This window comes from Taurulus bubalis (assembly GCF_910589615.1).
Source record: "Taurulus bubalis genome assembly, chromosome: 1".
Classification (NCBI taxonomy): domain Eukaryota; kingdom Metazoa; phylum Chordata; class Actinopteri; order Perciformes; family Cottidae; genus Taurulus; species Taurulus bubalis.
This window is the reverse complement of record NC_136589.1, coordinates 13,524,364-13,549,602: the sequence shown is the minus strand read 5'-3', so window position 1 is coordinate 13,549,602 and position 25,239 is coordinate 13,524,364. Positions and strand designations below refer to the sequence as shown.

At 41.9% G+C, this 25,239-nt stretch overlaps 1 protein-coding gene across 1 annotated transcript; it reads right to left on the bottom strand.

Moving 5' to 3' along the window:
• Nucleotides 1–8,948: 8,948 nt before the first annotated feature.
• On the bottom strand, nucleotides 8,949–21,800 carry shprh (SNF2 histone linker PHD RING helicase; the record flags this gene model as incomplete). The annotated part of the gene is made up of 29 exons (XM_079237652.1): nucleotides 8,949–9,496; nucleotides 9,610–9,690; nucleotides 10,013–10,191; nucleotides 11,033–11,119; nucleotides 11,219–11,311; nucleotides 11,461–11,649; nucleotides 12,207–12,278; nucleotides 12,399–12,500; nucleotides 13,035–13,172; nucleotides 13,518–13,743; nucleotides 13,825–13,887; nucleotides 14,075–14,248; nucleotides 14,339–14,481; nucleotides 14,922–15,029; nucleotides 15,174–15,266; nucleotides 15,401–15,489; nucleotides 15,706–15,827; nucleotides 16,075–16,331; nucleotides 16,670–16,833; nucleotides 16,941–17,019; nucleotides 17,238–17,489; nucleotides 18,261–18,914; nucleotides 19,008–19,267; nucleotides 19,363–19,465; nucleotides 19,651–19,801; nucleotides 20,202–20,280; nucleotides 20,598–20,825; nucleotides 20,911–21,040; nucleotides 21,216–21,800. 29 exons carry the CDS (start codon nucleotides 21,798–21,800, stop codon nucleotides 9,400–9,402), a joined length of 4,998 nt encoding a protein of 1,665 aa, XP_079093778.1. The 3' UTR covers nucleotides 8,949–9,399.
• Between the last annotated feature and the right edge of the window lie 3,439 nt (nucleotides 21,801–25,239).

The window sequence follows — 25,239 nt, the reverse complement described above, 5'->3', positions numbered from 1 at the left end:
TCTTCTCCGGCTGTGTGAGTGAGTCTCCCCCCTTTTCGCTGCTCCCAAATCGGCGTTTGTGTTGCTCTCTCCTGCTGGACAGGGCACGTCGCCGCGCTACGTCATCACGTAAAGCGGACAAGCAGTTAGGTTTTGACCCATGAAAGGGCACTGAAATATACGACAGTGGGGAATACCCCGAGGACAGTTTTACATTCAATCACTCGTGAAATGTCTCTGTGCAGTTTTATTTATGGCTGCAGACTCTTGCCAGGCAATTCAAATAAGTTGGAGGATAAAAATGGTGGTTGATGAAGGGCTGCTGAGTAGCCAAAGCATGATGAAGCATATTCCTCTGTGACACTAAATCTCTGCTGCTCTACAAAAACTATTCAACACACCACTGTTTCACTGGATTACATGTCCCTTCATGACCACGAACATGGGCAGTGTAGTGTTTTAATTTGTTTTAATCCCACACTTCTTGTACTGTTACTGTAACTATTCATTCATGTTCACGTGTAATCAATTAGCAGAAATAATGCACAACAAAATCATTATTTACTTCCTTTTGAAAACGGAAAGGGTACGGACGTCAAAGTATTGAGGCAAACGGTTGTTTTTGGTCTTTTATTGGGATGCTTTTACAGTGAGTCAAAATAAAGTCAAAATAAAACTATATATTCTCCCGTCATAAGTAAAAGTAATGCATTTAAAGTATTAAAAACCAAATTACTTATCAGTTAATACCAGAAAGTACTGTTTTTAAAAAAAAAAAACTAAAACTGTGCTATCTCCTCATCCACAGTTCCGATTTAATTCATTTCAATTGCTAAAGTACCGTAACCCTCGTTTCGAGGTCCTGCGATCTCATTGGTCCTCAGACTTGTCTGAAAGCACTTGACACATGCGGAAGAAGACAGTCAGTTACATACCAAGTTTGTCATGGCAAGATTCAGGTCAAAGTAGGTAATTTTTCAATTTCTGAACCGAAAAACACGGGTTTTGGACTGAATATGCTTCACAACATGTATTGCAGATTTAGATGCTTTAAGTCTTAATCTTTCTAAAGATGTGCATTACTCTGGGGGATGATAGGAAGGCACCGAACAATACAATTTAAAAAAAAAAAAACTCGGGGAGCAATCAAAGAGTCATTTTTTGCTCAGACTCTTGACTTTTGATCATATTTATGTAGAAAATAAATTAACTCATTAAGGGGTAATCAGGTTAATGTTGTTGCTAGTGGAGCTCATTCTAACTATGACACTGTTGGGCTGTTTAATCTACAACAATGCACCTTGTTATGGTAATATGCTTGCCAGATTCAGATTTGAGCTAGATACATAGTAACTATAGCTGTCGGATAACTGTGGTGGAGTAAAAATAACAATATTTTTCTCTCTGAAGTGTAGTAAAGCGGAAGTATAAAGAGTACTTGGATATACACTTTGTCACCACTGGAAAAATAACAATTGAGACAACACTTGAGAGATTCTTTTATTAGGCTGATTTCTTACAACCCAGGAAATTAATTCTATAAAGAAACGTATGCAAGATTTTCGTTATTATTATTATAAATCACACCTGTACATGTATATGTGTTTATTTGATCAAAAAGGTCTGTGATCCCCTGATTCATGAGGCCACCTCTGAGATGTGGTGAATGTTGGACAGAGTGAGCTGCGCCTCCCGCGCTGGGTAGAAACGTCGGGAGCGAAGCCACAGCCTCCCAAACACACCCGTGATCAGCAGCAAGACGACCAGTAGCCCACCGAGGACAAAAGTCTCCACATGAGGGAATCTGCCTGCATCTACATCGAAAAGGACACAGGTGGAACCACACTTTGCATATGAATTGCATACACTTATCTATAATCTTTAGGTTTTTAAAGACTTAAAAGCTAAAGCTCTGAGATCCATATGAGATGGAGACGAAATGAACATACTCAGACTGGGCTTGTCACTGTTAAGTAGTCGTCTGATGGGTCCATAAGACACTGTATGGGACAGAGGGATGTCTCTGCGTGTCCTAATTAATTCATCTTCACTGGAACAGTTCTGTTTGGCAAATAAAACAACAGAGAAACACAAGTCTCGATGTCAACCAGTGCACATTTCAAATTAGGGCTTGGAGCTTAACAACACAAGATCATATGGCTGAAAAACAATTCTAGGCCAATGGGTCTATATTAAGGACGTAAGCTGCACATATAGCATGCTACTTGTCTCAACTGGCCTCTGACTACCAGTTTGAGGAATGGGGTTGCACGAGCTCACTCACAGGCTGACACAGCCCCGGGGTGTTGTGGCAGATCTGGACGTTGCAATGGAGGAAGACGTTGGTGTAAGAGCTGCCAACAAACTTGAACATTTGTATCCTGAACGTGGCCTCCGGGCCCTGGCCATTCTTCAGCACACTAAGGGTCTGCTCATTTGACAACACCGGGCAGCTACGGGAAGGGAGACAAAGAAGTCAGGGAGGATAGTTATAGTGAGAATGAAATGCTGTACTTTAAAAATAGAGACAAGGAACAGATTTCAACTGATGTGATGAATTGCAAAGTTTAGAAACATAGTAAATACTCTCCAAGTGATTCAACACAGTGCGAGACAGAGTTGTATTTTCTTTTCCCTCCTCTGGCATTTTGAAATCATTGTGCGTTTCATTGCCCTGCTGTTGCTTACAGTTCCAAATACTGCCTGGTTGTCAAGAACATGCACAGCTGTTGAAGTGAAATGCACGTTGCCTCTCAGACAGTAGTCACATGACCAGGCTCTGGGAGTGTCTGGCCAACTCTCTGAGCAACAAATTATCTTATTTCAGATTTCAACAGTGCTCCTGTAAGAGGACTTAGAGCTGTTTGGACAGAGTGTGTATGTGTGAAGAAATCACACACCTGCCATAAGCAGGTTTCAACATAACAAATACAAAGTATCTCAACCTGTTTTATTCATACTTGTTCTGCTGCAACATGAACAGGCTATGCCACTGTGTCGCTGCACTATGATACGTTTCTTTTTTACCCCTATTTGCTCATATTAAATAAGAAATATTGTTTTGTTTGAACTGTGCCAGGGTCTACCTGTCTCGGATGAAGGTGTACTGAATATTGCTGTATGGATCACTGGTCGGTGTAGCCCAGCATCTCTCCATACGAAGCATCAGGTGAGCTGGTATCTGTCGGACGGAAAGAGTTGAGTCATTCTTTACACAAGGTTCTTACCTTACTGGGCCACAAACAGATGATACATAGTAAGTAAACAACAGCTGTAGACTGTACCAAGATGTTAAAACAACATGGAGTGGAGCGGCAGTGCTCAAATTACATATCTGGTCATGGGTCGAGGGTTGGATTTCCACCATTGCTAAGAAGAACATGCACAACCAATTGCTTAACGTTGTGTAACAACATACTTAATAATCTACTCCAAGAATAGCTGTTGATAGTAAGAATACTTTAATGTGTTTTTCAAAGCTCAGCATACACAATCTCCATTTTTATTTTATGGCATGTCATCCAAATCACAAAATATTGTTTTATATGACTACATTTTACACAATCATCAGGTCCATATAAGGTGCATGTTCAGTTGAATTATTTAGTAACATTTTAATACTCTGTAGTATCACTCAAGGTGATTCACCATGAAGACTTTTACAAAGATGTCGTCCTCCAGCGTCAGCGATGGCACAGTGGTCCATCTGTCCTCGAAGGCTTTGTCTTTGTACAGTAACATTGACACGGAAAAGTTCCCATCCTCTGTGTTCAAGGTGATGGTTCTGTAGGTAAACAGGATTAAAGGAGCACCGCGTTAAAACCCAATAATAAAAAACATTCAGGAGTAGATTAAAGTCAAATTAAACACTTACCTGACGTCAACTCTAATCATGTTTTCACCTTTGGGTTGTTGGACCAGGTAGTTTACGGGGTAGCGGCATACAAATGTTATGTTGATATAGTTCCTCGTTATAATGTCTGAATCGTTGTTGTGTATAGTGTTTATGAACATGATGTGTGTATCATCCGATGCCTGAGGAGAATAAGATAAAAGTACATTTAAAATAATCAAGATAGACATAAGTTTAGACACAAGTGCAATACATTTCTGTTTTTTTGTTTCCTTTTGCCAATTCCAGAATAGATATCCACTATGCTATTTTGTGTGTGAACCACTGCAGAAATCTGACGTGGATGTTCAGTGAAAGGGAGCTTGAAGAGAGCAGGTATCTGATAGCAAGAGGCCGTCTCTTCTTACACGTTTCATTTAATTCAAAACCTCAGGCAGCTCAACAATCCTGGTGGCGACCCACTGACCTACACTCCTCTACCTCGTGGCCAAACATTACACAGCAACGTCTTTCAACTCTTGTAATTCCTCTAACTACACAACAAACTGGGCAGTGAACCTTGCTTATTTGAGTAAGCAGTTTTCTGAAACAAATAAGTAATTCATTATTGATTAACTTGCAGATTATTGCTTTGTTTAAATTATTATTCGTTTGATTTATGTAAATTGTTAAAAAAGTAATGAAAATTCACAATATCCTAAAACCCAAGATGACCTCCTCAAATGGTTCAGTTTGCCTGATGCTTAAAAACACAAATATATAAAATTTTCTTTCACATAATGAATGGAGTAGCAGCAAATCCTCATATTTGAGAATACTGGAGAATGTTTTGCATCATTGCTTGAAAAATTACAATGAATGAAGTATCAAAAGGAGCCCAGACGGCTGAGATGTTAGTAGCTCATCCAAATCATTTTTTAAAATATATGCTGTTTAATGTTCTCGATGGACCAAATGATTGATTTGACAGATGGTGTTAGCGCTGCAGCATCCCAGGCTAGAGGGATGGTTGATGACAGTACTGACTTGGCACAGTAGGACAGTAGTACATGACCCAAGGGCTGCAACTAACAATTATTTTCATTATTCATTAATTAGTCTTTGGTCTATAAAACATCAGAAAAAAAGTAAAAAGATTAATAAATGCACATTTTCATTTTAAAAGAGACCAAGATAGTATAAATAAATGTCTTTTTTGTTCTACAAGAGAGAAAAGCAGCAAATTCGCACTTTTGCAAACCCAGAACCATCAACGGTTTTGCTTGAAACAAGTAAAACTATTGATTATTAAAATAGTTGCTAATTAATTTTTTTCAACTGTAAGGTGGTGTGGTGTTAATGTGGTTAGAGGGGGAAAACGACACATGTAAGATGCACATAGCTGCAACATATCCTTGTTCACAAGGAGTCATAGAGGTTCCATTATGTCTCTTTGCCAAGCTATAACTTCTGGTTATCATCCTTTCACACAATGTAAATGTGAGTGAAACGGCTCAATATTCAACTGTTTGCAGCTGACATACTGTAGGTAGAAATCGTAAAACGTGGACGGGTGTAAAGGTTGTGTCCAAGGCTCGTCTGGGCTCCTGCTGAGTGCAGATGGAGGAAGGCCTCTCTGCTCTCTGAGCAGCTCTAACATTTGAGACATCTTTTACTACCTCTCGGTAAACACACAACCCCCCACTATGAGCACCACTGACAGGTCTCTGTAGCGAGCAACAATACCCCACAACAGATCCCCACCTGCACTTATAACCGGGTGACCTGAAGGCTCGCTGTCTCACAAATGCAGAACTGTGGCTGAAACGTGAGCGAGGGAGCGGTCATGTTTCAATAAAAAAAAACGTCCGACCTTTAAACCCAACAATTCCTACATTTCTTCTCCTGACAGCGGGTTTAAAAGTTTCAAGGTGAAAGCAAGATTGACAGCTCTGGCATTCTTCTCCTTTAGCAACAGTCATCTAATCCAGAAGCAGGCTTCCTTTTTCTCAGCCGCTATGCGAAGAAACCTTGTTAAACTGCTGAGGTGGAACACTGGGAGATTTCCTCCCGGTTGAAAGCTGCGTTAACCTTTTGCTTGCTTTACGAGGAACAACAATCTTCATGCATTCCAGGCGAGTAATTCAAGGACGCTCATGTGCTGAAGTAGGGATTTACCCTTTTTCCAAAATCTACGAGTGTCTTGATTGAAATAATCAAGGAGGCTAGTTGGCTAATGATTTACGGCTTTTCCTATTCACAAATAACCAACATTTCCATGTAAATCCCGATAATTTAGAACCCACGAGGCCATTCAGGGTCCCCTTGCTGCTTTGAATATGGTCCTGCGCTGATGGAGGGAAAAGGAACAACGCCGCCCTTCTTTCTTGACATGAACGCCACCCCCTTTCTTTTCTCTTCACTCCTTTCTGTCTGGGCTACGAGTATGTGCCTTTCTCTGTCTGTCTTATTATACTTGCTCTGAGCTAATTCCTAATCATACCCGTCTGAACACAGACCCTCAGTCCACATTTACATCACAGCAGAAAAGTGTCTGGTCTTATTCAAGCTATCTTTTACTGTTATGTAAAGTGTGATAAATCGACTAAAGTAGCTCCGTTTTTTTTGCCAGTGAAAAGAGTCTGATTGGGGGCCCAGTTCCCACGACAACCGCAGATGTCGTAAAATAGTTGATTTATTATGATGGGGGTCTTAACGTTGTCAATAATGGCGATACCAAGTGTAGTTTGTCTCCAGCTTTTCTTAAGGGTTGTTCTAAATGTCTGCGTTCACGTGCAATATTTGATTAGTTGGACTATTTGGCTCCTGCTGACATGGCCGGACTGAGAAGTTCTCAAAGACTTTAGATCAGAAGAAGGTGAATACCATTATTGTTCCACAGTCGGAGAGATTTGTCTTGATGCTGAAAACGTAGTCGTCTCCCACCTCAACGCCACGGCATTCCGGATCATTTAAATGCAAATCCCAAACCTAAACAAACGAAACAATAAAGAAATAATCAAAATCACACCGCAAATATATGAGGACATCGGTGAAATAAGTTTTGTTGGTGCTCACTTACATAAACTGGAGGCACTTTGTTGAGGAAAAAAGCACTGGGAATAGCAACCTCCATGTGGTCGTTGGTACAAATGACGGTGTCATTAAGCTCTAACGGAAAGAAGAGAAGAGAAGAACAGATTACATCTCACACAAAACCAAAATGTTATTCAATGTAAAGAGATGATTATTTTTATTAAAACTTTGAGCTATATCCATTTCCCCTCAAAGGTAAGGATTTATATTTACTTTGTGTATTATCACATATGTTAATAGTCTCAGACAATCTGCATGTTTTACACACAAAGTCGACCCACTGATATCCAAATGTCAGTGTTGGAAAGTAACCAAGTCAAGCACGGTAGTATTTCCATGGTCTGTGACATTATACTTCTACTCCAGTACATTTCAGAGGGCAGTATTGTTCAGTAAATTACTTTAGCAATAGGATTTTACATAAGAACCATATGATGCATTCTTAAACTATAATGTATTTTAGAGATGAAACTACCAATAGTAAACATCGTAGTTAAAAATAGCTCATGATGCTGCTTACACATTAATGCATCAATAATATTGATCAAATGATATTTTGTGTAGTAACATTAAGTCAGACATCTGCTGCATAATGAGTATTTTTATTCTTGATACTTCTGTACTTAAAGATTTTGAATGCAGGACTTTTACTTGTGATGGTCTTTGACCAAAGAAAAGCATCTGAATACTTCTTTAACTCCTGCTAAAAAACATAATTCCAAATGATATCACTATTGACCTGAAGCAATAAATGATCACTTTTGAAAAAAAGCCAGGGAAGCCCATGTTAAACTAACAATCGGCAATATGAAAAAATTGCTCTCTAATGACCTCATGAATGCGTTTTTTCCCGACGTAAAGCAGTTTTTTTGACCCTTGACACTTCCTCCCCCGGGCGTGTGATGTGAAGTGTGAGCTCACCCTCCTCCTCCGGCTCCAGATACACTGCCGAGGTGACCATCCTCATGGTGAGCAGTAACCAGGCAAAAACCAAACTGGCAGGTGCCATCTTCCAAGGACTCTCAGCTTAGCCACGCACTACCTTTTGGCCCTCTCCCCGAAGCTCTGTAAAATCTCCCGGGGACTATTCACCAAAAGCTCGCTGTCACCACAAGACGTAGTGCCCCTCTCTCTTACGCCAACCCTCGAAACACAGCTCTGATGAATTAGGAGCCTCCCTCTGGCCTTAAAACACCCGCCTGAATGATGTCCGCACCAACAATGAGATTCCACACATGAATAGGGGCAACTGAGGGGAGTCCAAGGTAACACGTATGTTACCGCCTACTGCGGCGATGTCCTATTAGTAAACATCTTACAACTGTTTCTTCCTACAGGGAGCAACAACGTGTCTGGTAACCATGTGAAGAGGAACAACGGGACGGGGACGGCCCTCTTTGTCGTCTCCATCCTTTGTCTGGACATTTTTAAATCTTTACTGGTGCGGGAATCCCAGTCAGTCAGACGAGAAGAAAGCAATTACGAGTCGAGGGCATTTCAGTCACGATGCCAAAGACCTGCGAGTGTACGTGTGTGTGGTGGAAGAGACCATAAAATACTTGAGCAAGCAAACAAGAACAGAAACATTGTTTTCATCACTTTCCCCCCCAAAAAAAGAAAAAAAGCTTTGAAACAGGAGAATTGCAATGAAACAACCACATCACTCTTAAACTTGTGCAGACAATTTGGAAGTGGTAATATAAGAAATACAGGAGATAATGTGGGAGAAAAAGTCTCACTTTCTTACTTTTATGAGTTTAATTTACAAGATTAGTTTCCAAGACATTAAATCTTGTGCTTTTTGTTTTGTTTTGCAAATAAGTGTCCGGCTGACTTGTCTGGCATTGTTTTGGCAGACAAATAGCTTGAAGAAGATTGTTTGGCATAAGAAAATCCTGCTACAATCTCTGACTTCTTCATTTGTAAAAGAGAGATAAGCTCAATGGCTTTCTTTCTGCTTCTATGTTTACACAAACACAAGATGAACCACAATAAATGCACCAGACAAAAAGAGCCGGTCACAACAGGTCGATGTCCTGTCATCAGATGTTTATTTCCTGATAGTTGTGAAGGAACCTCAATCACTGCATACGAGTTCCTCCAATTTCCACTAAACTTAGAGTGAAGTTGTATATAAATGCATAAAACATAATATTTAACACAAGCAAACAATACTGTTCAGTCTAGTCAAACATGGACTTGAACAGCAGACGTAGTTATTGAGTCATTAAGTTACGACTATGACAAGTGATCCAAATACACAAATACTCCAAAGAGATTAAAAACTGCATTACAATTAAGAGACATGTAACCAGCTGTCAGTGATCTGATAAAATATATATTTTTGGGAATGTATTTGACAACTTCAAGCTGTTTTTATATTTAAAAAAAGTTGAATGTGCAAAATCAGAGTTCTTCAGAGTAGAGAGTGAGCTCTCTTTGCCTGTGTGTCCTCAGCAGGTGATCCTCCATTGTTATCCAGGTGTTCAGATTCACTCCAGATGTTCTGCATCTTCAGTAAACAGATCCGCCAGGTCGGCTACGGTCAGCACGGCCGCCTCCGAGTGCTTCATGGTTGTGCTGGTGTGACTAGAATTAAAATAAAAACTAATATCAGTACTTTCAGTATGCCTTTGAATGCATTGGTTTTAAATATAGAAATGTCAAAAGTGCTCTTGACTTTATTCCATTATTCTTCTTACCTTTTGTCTGCGGTCTTCAGCATCGCCTGCATCCTCTCTTCAATGGTGGATTTGATGAGGAATCTGTGAACAAATGTCGGCCTGCCGGACAGAGACAACAACCGAAATTACGCAAAATGTGCAAAATAGCGGAGGCACATGTATAACATAACAATAAAATAACTGTACAGATGACAGCCATGATTGAAGCCATAAAAACCTCAAAAACACCAACAAATATGGAAAACTTGAACTGCGTGTCGATCGAAACATTGACACGTCTGTGTTTTCAGGTCTAAACTGAGGGAAAAGTTCCTAATAAAAAAACTCAACTCCCCGCATCTTACTTGTCCTATGAAAAGCATCTTTGAGTATTTAGAAAAGGGCTATATCAAATTAAAGTATTATTATTATGATGATTTACTTGGTTTGGCCAATCCGGTGCACTCTGCCTATGGCCTGGAGCTCGTGAGCGGGGTTGAGGATCGGCTCCACCAGCAACACGTGGGTCGCTTCGATGATGTTCAGGCCATTGGAGCCGGTGTGGAGAGGAAGGAGGAGGATGTTGATCTTCTCTTCATATTTGAAGGAGCACAGATTCTCCTGGAAAATTGAAGTCGGTACGCTAGTTACAAACGGCCCAATGATTTCTGGCGAGCGCTTAATTTGAGCTCAAGATATTTGAGGTGTCTTGTAGGTTTTAATACAGCGATCTCTAAAGTAGATCTAAGCATTTTTGTATTTGGGTCTTAATAAATGTGGAATTTGCTGATAGACATTTTGTTATAGTATTCAATATTTTAATTTTTCATCCTGAAGTTTTAACTCTCCAAATTTTACAAAAGAAGAGCCTCTGAAACCAAGTCAATATCCCAAAAAGACATAATGTAGCTGTTTTGCAATGGAAGGAGACTCATCCAAACTCTGGGCATTTTTTCTTTGACCGACAAGTTATTTTTAGACTTTTTACATATTAGTTTCAGGGGGGAACCTCCAAATAAGCTCTAGATCTGCAAGTCAATATGATTTGCAGATGTGAGATAATTATCTCTAGGAAGGAGGTTGCATTTTATTTATAATTTGTTATATATCTGTCCACCTGTCAGCAGGAAATCTCACAAACTTTATAATTGATTTCAACGAAATGTCCAGACAAGATGGCCTTGAGGCAAAAGAAATGATAAGATATTTTCTTATCCAGAAGGTATGTTTGCGGGTCAAAAAATGTATTACACCTAAAAATAGTTGTAGGTATGATGTGTTTGGGGCTAGCGGCAAATTGGAGAATTGCTATGCTGGTGGAGGACAAAGAAAGTATGTTAATTGTTAATTGTTCTGAAGTGGTTCACTCCACTCTGTGTAGTTGTGCAGCACATTGAAGGCAAAAGCAACTATGTGGTGTGAAATGCATTTTGCGAAAATGGTTCCAATGAAAATTTTAAACCTGAAATTTGTGAATCCCGTTGATTTGCGAGAACTCCATGTTGTTGTCAAACAAGGCCTTAGCAATGATGTCCAGGACACTCAGCCACTGTGCAGGACAGAAACAAGAAACAACCTGGATCAGATCCAAGCTCCATATCATCAAAGTAAATCACCATCTTGCAGAGCGAGGATAGTTTGCAGTTACCGTGGAGAAGACGAGACACTTGGCCCCGGGGTCGGCCACTTGAATCTTCTTCAGTGTTCTCACTACTGCCTCAACTTTGGTAGAGTGGCTTCCCTGTCAAACACAGGAGGAGGATATTTATGCAATAGAGTTAATGTAAGAAAAAGTGGCCTGGTAAATCACAATTAGATACATCACAAGGCATGAATCAAAGTATAATCCCATAAGTGCCACGTTTGGACAATTAAGCCATTTGGACTGACCTTGACTGGGATGTCCTGGTCCTGACTGGACGACTGGGTGGTGAACACATAGGAGATCTCTGCGTGGGACGTGGTCTGCCTACAGATGGCACATTTGATGGCACGCCGCCTCGAGCCCACGCTGTACTGCTCCACGATGATGGCGATGCACTCGTTGCAGAAGCAGTGGCCGCAGATCAGCACCGCCCACTGGAGAAGAGAGGCAGTAATATAATTAAACTGTAAAATATAGAACCCGATAAGTGAAATGAAAATAATATAGTCCAGGAGATTTTAAAATCATTCAAGTCAGTTAAAAAAAAGAAGCTGTTTTTCGCTGACTTTTAAACATAAATACAGAAGTAGCGGCCGCCGTTGGGAGCAAAGCTAGAGTTGCAAGAGCAGTTTGTTGTGCAGACTTCAGCCCTGAGGGCTTTGTAGGTCGCCACTAAATCTAATTTACTGGAGCCAATGAATTTAACGCCTTAAATAGAGTTTTTTAGCTATGTATTTGAATCAATGGAATGCCAAAAAGTTGAAGAATTCCACCCGCTGACCTCATGGATGCAGTGGGCACATTTTTATCATCAATTAATTGTTTCGTACACAAAGCTAAATAATAAAGTACACTAAATATCAACCAAATGCTGAACATGTGAATCCTGGTGCAGAACGAATCCGCTTCAGGCGAGATGTTACTGCAGCTCCACCAACACGGATACGAGTAGACTCAGACATTTAAAATCTCAAAACTAAACAGTGCTCACCTCTTGTCCCAGGGGCCGGGCACAGATGGGACACGGCTCTGGGTTCAGCCCTCCAGTAGACTTGTCCTGGGACTGGAACAAAGGAATGTGTGTCACTTGAAATGAGATTATCTCACACAGTTTGAGATAAAGTCTCTGAATGAGCTGGGAAAGAATTTATGTCGTTTGTAGTTGCTCTCTAATGTAAATTACCTTCTCCAGATTTGTGAGATACAGAAACTGGCCGAGCTTCTTTTGGAGTTGGGACTTGGCCACCGCCTGGTCGTTCAACAGCTTGACTCTGTTCTGCTCCACCTGGACGCAGAACAACCGAGGGCAGGGGTCAGGAATGCAATAAAAATAGTTCAGGCAGAATATTACATCCTTGGAAACATTCACAGACAAAATCTCCGATACTGGGTCAGAGTCTAGATTTGATCTTTTAGTTCCTCCATGAAGAGTTTATTATTTAGAACCAAACCAAAGTACAAAAGGTATTTACTGATGAAGAAACACAGCACATCAAATATTAGTGTTTTCAATGCAAAACAACTCTGCAAATCAAGTTTTGGAGTGAAAATTAAACACAGTAAACACAAACAATCTCAGTGATTTTACAGCTTTAATAACACAATATTCCTATTTTCAAGAGATGGATCCTCTGTTGCCAAATCTTTTCATAGTTTTTTCCCATTAAAGTTTGATTTTTTTTTTAAGTTGTGATTTTTTATATAGGGCTATATCAATTAAATTGACCAGTTTTAAGTACCTTTTATACAGGATAGACTTCCATTACTATGTTGTTATAATGCATCATAATAATAAGGTGTTTCCTCGTCTTTAACTGACCTCATGTGGCTCGATGATGTGCAGTACTTTGGGCTTTGCTTCATCGGGCAGACGCACGCGGAGTCTCTCCGTCGCCATACCCAGCTCATCGATGGCCGACACGTGGTTCCTCAGCACCATCCAGTACTCATGCAGCACCTGAGAAGCACAGAGGGATCATTCACTCCAGTTTCTCTCATTAGTATTAGCACTTAAAAAAGGCAACATGTATTTTATTTTACAGTCAACAATGTGACACTCTGCAGGGGAATTGTTGGCAAATACCAATCTTTCAATGATTAATAATGTTTTACTGACAGCTTATGATCTATTTTCAAGTTAACAAACTGCCTCATGATCCTTTTTACAATTTGTACTGTCATGTGCTTGTAAACCTCTTGACATTGCGTCTTAAACAATGAGAGACATTATTTTCTTCAACGTTTGTATGTTTTAATGCAATAGGTTGAGCTCGCTTGAAAATGAATATGTTTGCGTACAAACCTTGTATTCCTTCTTCCAGTTCTCAAACAGTTCCATGAAGGTGTTGCCCTCCTCCACCAGCTCGGGGTCCATGCGTTTCACTTTGGCAAAAGACAAGACGGCTTTCAGAGAGCGCTCCGTCTCACTGGCGGCCCACAGACCTCGGCTGGTCGTCGGGAGGCGGTCGTCCATCAGCCCCTCTTCATCTTCAATCATTTCTTCAAAGATGGCCGTCTGACCCTTCACCCTGTAGGGTAATTTTGTATTAATCAGCAAATAAAGCTATCATGCAATTTGACAGATATTTTTAAAATATTGCTGTACTTACGTGTGAGAAAACAACTTGGACTCATAATCGATGAAAAGTACATCCGCCTTGCAAAAAACACAACTAAAATATGACAAGAAAGGAATACGAGTTATAAATAAAAAACAGGCAGTCAAAAATAAAATAAAATAAAATAATGCAGAGTTTCATGTTGCTGAGACTTGTTAAACATTCAAAAGCTGTGATAAAAACATTGTGCATTTTAAGTAAAAAAAAAAAGAAGAGGCAAAAATAAAAGCTGACGTCTCACTTATTGAGTGGCAGTCTCATCGGCCTGAGGTGACAAATGGTGACCTCATCAATCACTTTCTTTGAAGCCGGGCCTTCGAGACTCTTCACCGCCTCTTGCACGGTCTTTTGGGATTCCATCAAATCCTGCATTTGAGTGGTGAGGAGGAACTGCAGACCACAACCATCACGGAACCTGCAGGACACCACATTTAGCTTTTTAATGACATTAGTGTAAGGACAACTATAACCTATCATCCTGTTTTTGTATAAATTCACACTGTACTTGTCTGCCATGGTGAGCTTGTTGGCTTGTTGTTTGTAGCTGGAGGTCAGCTCATTCTTGATGCGGGACACCAGGTCGTCGTCGTTGGAGCACCGGATGGCCTTCTCAACAACATCCAGCCACCAGGGAGTATTCAGGTTGACCTTAAGAGAGAAGGTCAGACACATAAGCAGAAAAGATGTTTTTGGTTCCGTCTTAAATAAAATGTTACTCCAAATACAGATCAACTTGACTTCAGTGTGTCTAAATATCAAACCATCTCAAACTCAAAACAAAAGTAATTTCAGCGATTAAATATTCTCAATCAATGAATCAGAAACAAAATTTAAGTAACAGCTAATGTACCTAAAGTAATGCAGATATGGTCGGGAATAGAAAAATACAATAAAAACATCAATATGAAAACATAAAACAGCATTTACGTCCTACGTAGTTATTATGGTGTGAAACAAAAGTAGCGTAGTATGTTAGCAGCCCACTAAATCAGGTTTAATTGCAGGTTTAAGGCCGATGCTAGTTTATATTTGTACATCATTGTGTATATGATATATAACAGATGTGATCTGTTATAATAAGTTCTCACTTTGCGTTTCAGCTCCTTGATGTTCTGTAGCACCGGCTGCAGAGCCTGGTAGGCGTCTGCGACCTCAGAGTCGTATTTGGTCATGTAGTGCTGTCGCAGTTGCTCCGCCTACAGAGACACGGAGCGTAAAAAAAAGCAAAGGCCATTCTTAAAAAAAATAATTTAAATAAATCGATACGTTTTATTATTGAAATGATCAAATTTGTTACTGGAATAGATGTGTTCTGCCTGAGAGAAACATTTGTGCATTACCTCCTCACTCAGTCGGTGATCTCTCAGTGTGGGAGGTATCCCAGGATGCTTTGCGCTCAGCAGCTCCACCAAATTGTGGGTAGCATGAAGTCTCTATTTTACCACAAAAGGAAAAAAATAATAGTAGTATATAATAGTTATTAATTAGGATCAAAAACCTAAAGGCTCTTTCTCTTGTCAGATGGAAACCCTTCATATGGTAATCACAAACATGAGGCCACATATACCTGCAACGAGTCTGTTTTCAGTCGGCCTTTGTGCTCCTCTGATGAACGAAGCACTTCTCTATACATCTCCGTCGCCTCTACGAACTCATCTGCGGGGGTTGGCAAAGGAGACGGTGGTTACAAGTGACACTCAACACGCTCCGTCACATGTGCAGCTAATGAGACGCAGTGCACTCGGCCACATCACACATATCGTATCGCCTGACTGAGACAAAACGTCTCGATACACAAAGATGAGATTGCGTCTTGTGTTTTGTTAGAACCAATTCCCATGGGAAGCCGGGAGCACAAGTGGGGTTTCATACCTCTGATGATGTGGATTCCAGCCAGGCCGTTGAGTGCGCACACCAATTGTCTGTGGGCTTCTTCACACTCCACTCGACATTTCTTCTGTAGGGACTTCAGCAGCTCCTCCATCGTCATGGTGCTGTGGATAGAGGGGAGACAAACCCACTCAGCACACCCTCCGATGCAAATTACATAGAATGGGTCAAATGTAAATAAACACAACAGCACATTGTATAATTGATACAAAGGGTGCTGCGGTCCATTACGTTACTAATGATGTGATTCTAATTAGTCAAGCTTGATTGTTAATTAACCGTTGCAGCTGCCTTCAGATGAAGGCTTCTCTTCTCGCCGTGGGAACGTAATAGCAAGCGTTGGTCGTCTACCTTTTCTGCAGAGGCAGGAACTCGCCCCTCACAGCCTGCGGGTGGCAGCAGGCCTGACGCAGCCTCAGCAGCGGGCACAGGATGGTGTGGACGGTGCGGCGGTCGAGGCTGCCGAGTTTTAGGCTCCAGTCGGAGATTTTCCTGAGTTTGACCAGAGCGTCTTGGGAGCAGACCTCGTGCTGACGGTGGTAGAAGTGACCCTCGACGGGGGAGAAGTGGAGCCAGTGCACCTCCTCCGTCTGAGGGGGAATCTGGATCTGGAGGAGGAGAACGGAGGACAGAGAATTTAATTAGCGTTAATCCTGCTTGAATATTATTGTGCCACAGATTGATCAAAGATTAAAACTGAAGAATAAGAAAAAACAATAGAGTAAGAACATAAACATATGTAAACAGGAGAGTAATAAATACTGAGTGTATACAAAGTACTGCTGATGCCAGTGAAAAGCTACATTTAGTAAAAAAAAAAGAATTAAAATATGAATATATAACATAAGAATAAAAACATAGGAATAAAAACAAGACTGCTGGAGATTCTTTAAATAGGCACAAATTATGATTCAATTTTGGCAATACAGAAATGATGTTGTACTACCTGATCAATGACGTCTTTTTTAGCCGATCGCCACAATAATTGAGCAACTACGTTGTACAGCGGCTCTGTGTTTCCTCGTCGATACGGGCGATACAGGAGCCGGACCCACCAGTGTTTCACCCAGTACGGGTCGACTCCCAGGAAAAGCACGAGGCCGTACAGATCTGTGCAGAAAACATTTGGTTGTTTTGATGATTTTTAAAAATTGTCTTAAGTCACAGAGATAGGCCTGCTATTTTTCTTCTATGTAATGATTTTTGGGGGGTTTTACCTTCTAAGCCTCTCTGGACAGGAGTACCACTGACACACCAGCGGTTGACAGATGCGAGGCGTAGCGCCATTTCTGCAGCCTGATGGGAACATGAAAGGGAGAAGAAGCAAAATTCCAAGAGACAAACGGAAATAAAACATTTATTAAACACACAGTCGAACATTACACATGCAACCTATGAATATACAAGATAAATATGGTATTCTGCTATATAAGGTAAATAGGGTTATGAACACATAAAACCTTGTGTAACTAACCAAACCACAGATGCTGATGTCCGTCTTCCCTTGGACTCACCTTGGCAGTGGGACATTCGACCATCTGAGCCTCGTCCAGACAGATGCGCCACCACTCCACGGCCACCAGAGGGCTGGGTATGGCCATGTAGCGCTTCTGGTTGCGGAAGCGGCGTCCGTCCTTGCTGTTGCTGTGGGGAATGTCGACGTAGTTGAGCTCCGACCGCAGCACGTCGTAGGTGGTGATGACCACATCCTGCTCGGCGAGCATATGTGGCTGGATGAATCCATGCTTCTTCACACCCTGATAAACCTGAGATTAAGACAGTGTATAAATTAGCAAAGTACTTCAAGGTTAACAGTTTTATGCTTTGTTTTTAAAGTGCAGGACAATGCATGTTATAATGTGAGAGATGAGGAAATAAGCATACATACATTAACAAAAGGACAAAAATTAAAAGCAGATGAGACGAGGAAGGGAACATGCACAGATTTATATTCTTTGAAAACAACTTTGTTCATACGCAAATGCAACTGAATTGTGAGTAGAAGGATAGCTGCAACAATTAGAACTTTAAAACTGCATCTGCTGCAGAAAGAATGGTGGAAAAATCCAATTTAACTGCCTTAATCAGGTTATATTTATATATATATATATATATATATATATATATATATATATATATATATATATATATATATATATATGAGATTATGAAACACTTGAGATAAAGGGCTGTGTTTAAGTAATGTTATCGTTCAATGTGTCAGGTTTAGCAAAAACACACAAATTGAAAATGATAAGCGGAAGTTATGGTAAGAAACACTGTCAACTAATGACATTTCCTTAACTTTGGAGCTGATAGCTGATTGCTGAGTCAGGGTTAGCGAGATGACTCTTTTAGTGCCACCATCCATGATATATACGATAAATATATGTAGCTGTAGTGATATTTCAAGACATTGTTTAGGGAGAAATGTAACATCCCAACTCTGGATTTGCCGAGATGTTGTGATTATTATTGTTGAGATTATGTGTAGATAAAGCGTCTGCCCAAAGACTCAATGCCATCTACTTCCTCACCAGCACTCGCAGTGAGGACGACCTGATGTGCCGGTTGATCTCCTCCACCCATTGGTGGCAGATGGAGCTCGGGGAGATGATGAGGGTGGCGCCAGTGGAGACGGGTTTCATGGCGACGAGGCAGTGAGGGCAGTAGAAAGGTGTGGTCAGGAGGCTTTCTTCTTTGTAGTTCACGCAGTCCGAATGCTGCCACAGCTGGCAGTTCATACACTGGACACGGGCCTTGTAGTCCATGAGGCCCAGCTCACCACAGATGCACTCAAAGCGGTAGTCCGGGGTGTTGAACGGGGCAGCAGACACTCTGGTGGGGGTTTCTACCTCCTGTGATTCAAACGGAGGAGCGTCTCCCCTTTCTTCATGGAGATCACCCACTCTGGGTAAGTCCTGTGTATCATACTCCCTTTTATCTGGAGACATCTGTAAGGCTGCGGTGGACGTATCCAACCTGTACTCTGACTGATCCGCTCTCTTGGTCAGACTTTCATCCAATCCCTTCGTTGTTTCCGTCTCCTCTGCTGCGAGACAGTCCGATGCAGGGGAGTACTGATCTCTTTGATCTTCTGTGAGAAGAGAGTTGTGCAGAGCCGCTTCTGCTTTCTCTTTTGCTCGCCTCTGAAACATTTTCCTGGGCGTGCTCTCTGTGTTTTTGGAGTTCTACCAAAGAAAGAAATCAGACAAAAGTTCACCAATACAAACAAGTAATATTTGCAGCTTCAAACATTTCTATTTGAAGCGCTTTATTCTTACAGACTTCGATGCTCCCGCTGACGTCTTTTTTGTTTCTTTGTACTTCTTTCCCAGTTTAAATGACCCGGCCAAGCCGCGACCTTTGACCCGGTCAACCAGGCCTTCATCTATCAGCTTCACCAGCATCTTCTTGATGTGGTTGCGGTTCTTTAGGAGGTCGTAACCGTAAGTGGCTCGGATGTAGGTGAAGATGGCGTTGACGGAGGCTCCTTTGCCGGATCTCATCTCCTTGATTGCAGTGAGGAGCATGACACGCACGGCTGCACAAAAAATAACCAGATTCGTTTAAAATATTTAAATCAAACTGCGGTGGAAATAAAAGATGTGATGTCTGAAAGGACGGTGGCTGGCGTACTTGGGAAGGACATTTTCATTTTAGGCTGAACTTCAGACTTGCAGCGGATAACTTTCTTCCTCTCTAGAGGAGGAGGTGGTACAAAATAATTTACAGATTTTCCCTGCAAGACCAAAAGAGATAAACAATTACACATTTCCACAACGTCTATACAGAGTATATAAAAATAAATAGAACAGTCATAATCCTACATTGTATGTTAATAATCATCTGTGGCAATAATACGGTGAAGGTTAAGAGAGAGAAATAAGGTGAAATTGATATTTTTATCTGTGGCTGTATCCTCACCACAGGCAGCGTGAGGGCCTCCTGCTGCAGGTCCTGTCGGGTGTGAAACAGGATGAGAGCCAAAACTTCCACCGTCTTTCCCAGCCCCATTTCATCAGCCAAGATCCCACCGGGCCATTCCACACCAGCCAGGGGAAACTCTCGGGTTAGGCTGAAATATAAAAGAACAAAACTGCTTCAAAAATACTTACATTTATCACAAACAAAAAAAGATATAAATATATATATGCCGAAATAGCAAATTACAGGGTCAGTTTCGTCAAATTCAGAAAGACATACTTTCCCAGTTACCTCTAATGGTATCTATCCAATCAGATACGTTTTGGTTTTATGTGCTGAGCTTTTGAAATATCAATTCATGACACCTTCGCTGCTGATGGAATGTAACTTGTGCTCCTCAAAAAATTAAAAAAAAATGCACAAGATGTGTTCAATCCCCAACACATAAAACGGAAACAATCTGCCTGGGCAGATAGATCTGGTGGTAAGATAGAAAATATGTTTGTGTGATTTCAGTGAACTGACCTGTTAACATTCATTCACATTCTTACCAGCCGGTAAAAGGATTGTAGAACAACTTCTTTCCGCACAAAGTGATCAACTCCCTCCAGAGGAAATGCAGAATTTGTTCTGCAAAGAAATGGAAAGTATTGATGCTGCTATCGTAGTCCGATCGGAGGCCATTTTCACTATAGGAACCTTTGTTTCCACTGAACTCTGCCCGCTTTGGTGGCGAGTTCCTGAACTTAAATGTCATCAGTAGAGAGGAAGTGCTACTAAATCCAATGTCCAGGTTCAAGAGACTTTGGAAAACGGTTGGTAGTAAAGAATGTGCAGGATTTGCAGTTAAGCGCAAAACCACTCGTGCAGCCCCCTTCAGCATCCTCCTAGCTTTCACAGTTTGAGAGCGCAGCAGTGTACTGTCGTACCAGACAAGAAGAGAGTACCTTTAGGTGAAGTGTTCCTGTATTTCTCTCTCTTCAGCATCCAGTTGACGGCTTGGCTCTGATAGGGTCTGAGAACAGGAATGAGAGCCTTGTGCTGGAGGTCATAGGTCACCTCCCGGCTCTCTCTCTGGTGCTGATGCCTGATGTAGTCATAGAGCTCCTCCACATTTTGCCTCTCCAGGTCAGTGTCACATTCCTCCTCTTCATCCTCCTCATTCTCGACAACTTCTACATGAAAAATACAGCAGAGATTATTATTTTTTGAGAACTTGGACGTACAGGAAGCATTGCATATTAAACACCAGACTCTCACCGGGGATAATGAAATCGTAGAAATACTCCATTAACTTCTGCATTAATTGATTTGCTTTCTTCATCCGAGCGTTCCCCTCGCTGAGGAACTCCGGCTTCCCGAGCCCAGCTTCCAGCAAGTAAATCCCCACCTGCCAGATGCAGACAAACAAACAGCTGATGGAATAAATGCTGTGGAAACATCTGTTACGCACATACCGTATTACCATAAACACAATGCAGTTAATCCTCAGTTCATCTGATGATGAAGACAGTGAAGTAACTCGTCGTAGTTTTCATTCCATCTTCTCTGAAATATCTTTGTACCTTGACTGACCCATCTGTGGCCCGGTGGCAGAGCTGCAACACCCTCCTCTTCTGCATCCAGTCGAGGTCCTCCAGCGGAATCACGCGGAGGCTGCACTCCGCCGTGCAAGAGTCCTCGTCAGGCCTCTGCAGCCCGGAGCTCTCATCACAGCCGCTGCTGAAACTGAGGCAGAGCTGGTCCCCCGTCCTGTGGAGCACGAACGCCCTCCGTTCACAGTCCGACGGGACCCGAGCCGGCCGGACGATGAACTCCCCGATGAGCGCCTTCCAGATGTGGCCCAGCTCCACAGCTGGCTCCACGGTGAGGGACAGGGAGGTCGAGGCAGAGGCGCTGTCCGCCGACGTGCCGGGAAGGTCCTCTGCAAAACGCACAGAGCCGGTGCAGGCGGCCTCCACGACGTCCTGGGTGCCTGAGAGACATGAGCTGCTGGGAGGAGGGCCGGCAGGAGGAATGGAGCAGGTTGCCGTCTGATCGTCCTCCCGGATTTCCTCTGTCTTGCGGTCGTCCAGCATGTTCCAGTTCAACTTCTTCTTAGTGTCTTCGTCCACCCTCACAGGGGGGGCCCTCTTTCTTCGGCTGCTCATGGTTACACTCTGCACATAAAGCAAATTAATAAGTATTTAAATAGTAGATATTTTACCACCATTCAACTGAGCTTTTAGCCTGTTTCCACTACAGGGACTTTGCCATCTTGTGGACCTGCAGCTGGTTCAGATCTAGGATCAAACTGTCTGTTGAATGGCAAATATCTCTCAAGGCAATCAAACTATTTCCAACGCCAGATGACGTCAATGCTCGCGTGCTGATCAGTTAACGAGGCTTACGTAGAGTCAGGGCGCCAGCTGGTCGTTTATTTACCTGCTAGCTGACAAATAATAACAGTTTTTTTTAAATGTGCGCTCTCCTTGTTTGGTCCGGACAAAGCATCAATGCATGAACACTGTGCATGCGTTACAAGATGAAAACACTTTTCAGCTGTGCGGCTGCGTATGTTTCTATTGTTTGACTAGAAAACGAGCAGATTTACTTTGAGAGCCTCCAACGAGGGGATCTGGTTCCTATCGAGGCATCCGAGGTCCGTTCAGGTCCCGGCAGCTCCAGATAATCCGGCTCACATGCACCAAAACACAACTCATTTACCGACTCTAATGTTGCCATTCGCCATTTTCAAAAGCAGGAAGTGATGTCACAGCAGAGGGAAATAGGCTCGTTCGAGATGAGCCAGTTCTGCGCAGAATCGATCGGCGGCGATCGGCGCGCAATGCATGCCGGTTAGATTTGTGTCCGACTTGCTCCCGACTTGCTCTAACGTCATTCACACGTGGTCAACGATACTCTCACGATACTAAGCCGACCGTCGATTTCAGAGGCAGGCGCTGCAGTGGCTCTCCCCCGACTGCTTGGCCCAGTGCATGATGGGAAACGCCTGGCTGTCGCCACATCAGAGAGCTGATTGGCTCTTAGATCTGACAGCAAACACCACGTGTTGTAGAAAATCGTTATTGTATGTGTAGTTGTAATACTTAACACTGGATTATTGACTATTCGTCTCATGTTTGATCTAAAAACACATCTTGTGCGGTTGTTAATACAAAATCGTATTTATATAACACATATCAAAACTAGTAGTAATTAATTTCACAGGCAGACAGCAAAAGACCAAAGGATGCAGCTACACACTCATTTTTACATACATATATATTTATAAACACATATAATAAATCCAAACGTGATCTGTAAACTACAAGTAAACAAAAGTTCGGAACTAACAGGAAGTACTTTTTTCTGTGACTTCCTGCGTATACACGGCTGACAGCTGACAACTCTCCGACTTGATTGCAGTTTTTTGTCAACGCTTCCTGCTGCGGACGCCTGCTCTCGTCTGGATTCCAGGAGAGGCGCAGCTCTAACGAACGAGCCTATTGTTTTGGCTTCAACAGCTACTGCAAATGTATTTATTTATACTATGTGTGTATATTATGTGAATATGAGTAATGATGAGTAAATGCATGTAGTACATGTATATTTCCCCATATTTATATATATTTAAATTTGCTAGGCACATTTTGTCCACACCTACTTTTAGCACTTTTAATGAGATAAACACGTTTTACATTTTTTTTATACACTGTTACATATTATTACACTGTTAATACATTATTAGCAAAATTATGTTAAAAAAAAACCTGTAGACACCTGCATTTCTATAAGTATATAATCCCATCTTGTCTTTTGTTCTTGTTTCTCCAATTATCTTTTAATGTTTGTATTTATTAGAATTATTAATACGATGTAAACCGTCTCTCTAGCAGCTACAACAGCAGTATTGTCATTATATTTTCATTGGTGACCAAACAACAGTATTTATTTCCATTGGAATTTCCAATTGAATTTAATGATCGCGGCGCAGGCGCAGTACCTGTTATCAGCCACACAGTGGCAGCAGAGCACGGCGGGGTTTACGGCTGCAGCGGCAAAGTGCAAGCGCATCACATCTGTCACTGACAGCCACGACGCAGTGGTGCTAATTACGTGAAGTTTGTCCAGTCTCTTCACACTTTTCATGAGGATAATAAACAACCTTCCACCACACATAGATTTAGCCAGATATATCTTTGCTCATCAGGTTACCAGCTCTCCCTTAAACGGCTTCCTGCACTTGCACAAACATGCCATTAATCGATGTTACATTGTCTGAAACATCCTCTTGACGTGTAAAGATTGTGGCTCCAAATCAGGGGCACTGCAGTGAGTGTGACCCGCTTTCAAGATGCAGTGAGGAAGAGGAGAAGAAGGGGGCACCTGATAGAGAGAAAGAGAGAGAGGGAGAGAGAGAGAGAGAGAGAGAGAGAGAGAGAGAGAGATAGAGAGAGAGAGAGAGAGCGTCCCACAGTGTTTTCGCGGCAGAATAGTCCAGTCTGGCTGCTTCAGAGGAGACACAGACCCCGCTATGTCTCGACTTGCCTGCTGCAGGTACGTGATGCCAGTTATTAGCTGCTTTGCAGCCACAGACAGTTTACTGAATACGCCAGCGTTTTCTTGGTCTGCAGTATTAATTAAGCTTCGCCCTTTAAGTGGCATGCACGTGCATAAATAGGTGACGATGTTGAAAATGCGAGGGGCTGTACCGTCAGACGGGGAAAAACAGTATTCAAGTAAAACACATCGTCTTTGTGCGATGCTCTCAGGGGTAAAAGTTGAAGAAACTGTCGCAGGTTGAAATATATCAGATCGCAGGAACGAAATTCGCTGAGAGATGCAGGCAGCTGTCTGTGGTGCTGAAACTCAAAACGTCCCCCTGTTACAGACATAACTTTGTACCTCTCAGATCTAGAAAGATACTAAAAGATCGTCATGTATGATTACTGCTGATAGCAATTGTTTTAGGTTGTAATATATTAATTGTGTTACGAGGGAGATGGTACGACTTGTGTGTGTGTGTGTGTGTGTGTGTGTGTGTGTGTGTGTGTGTGTGTGTGTGTGTGTGTGTGTGAGTGTGTGTGTGTGTGTGTGTGTGTGTGTGTGTGTGTGTGTGTGCGTGTGTGTGTGTGTGCGTGTGTGTGTGTGTGCGTGGTGGCCCAGAGACACAATGGTTAGATAAGTCACATGAATGGATTATTTTCATTATCAATTCATCTTAATTAATTAGACTTTACGTTTAATCGTATTAGACAAGTAAACTGTCAGAGAATATGAGAAAAAAAGAAGGAAAAAAAGCTGGATGTGATGTATTCAAATGACTTGTTTTATCCGACCAACAGTCTAAAACACAAAGATAGTCAGTTTGCTATCAGAGATAACAAAGAAAAGCATTAAATCTAGTTCATATGTGAGAAGCTGGAACCAGACTCTGTTTGAAGACTAACCGACAGAGTTACATGTGTTAATGCTCCACGTCTCTCATACAGGTTGACAATCTGAAGGAGAAGCAGCCGAGTTCATTTCCATTTCATCCAAACGTGGATTGATGGACCTCCATTATGGCAAAGTGGACATGATTCTACATTCAGCAGCTGTGGCACA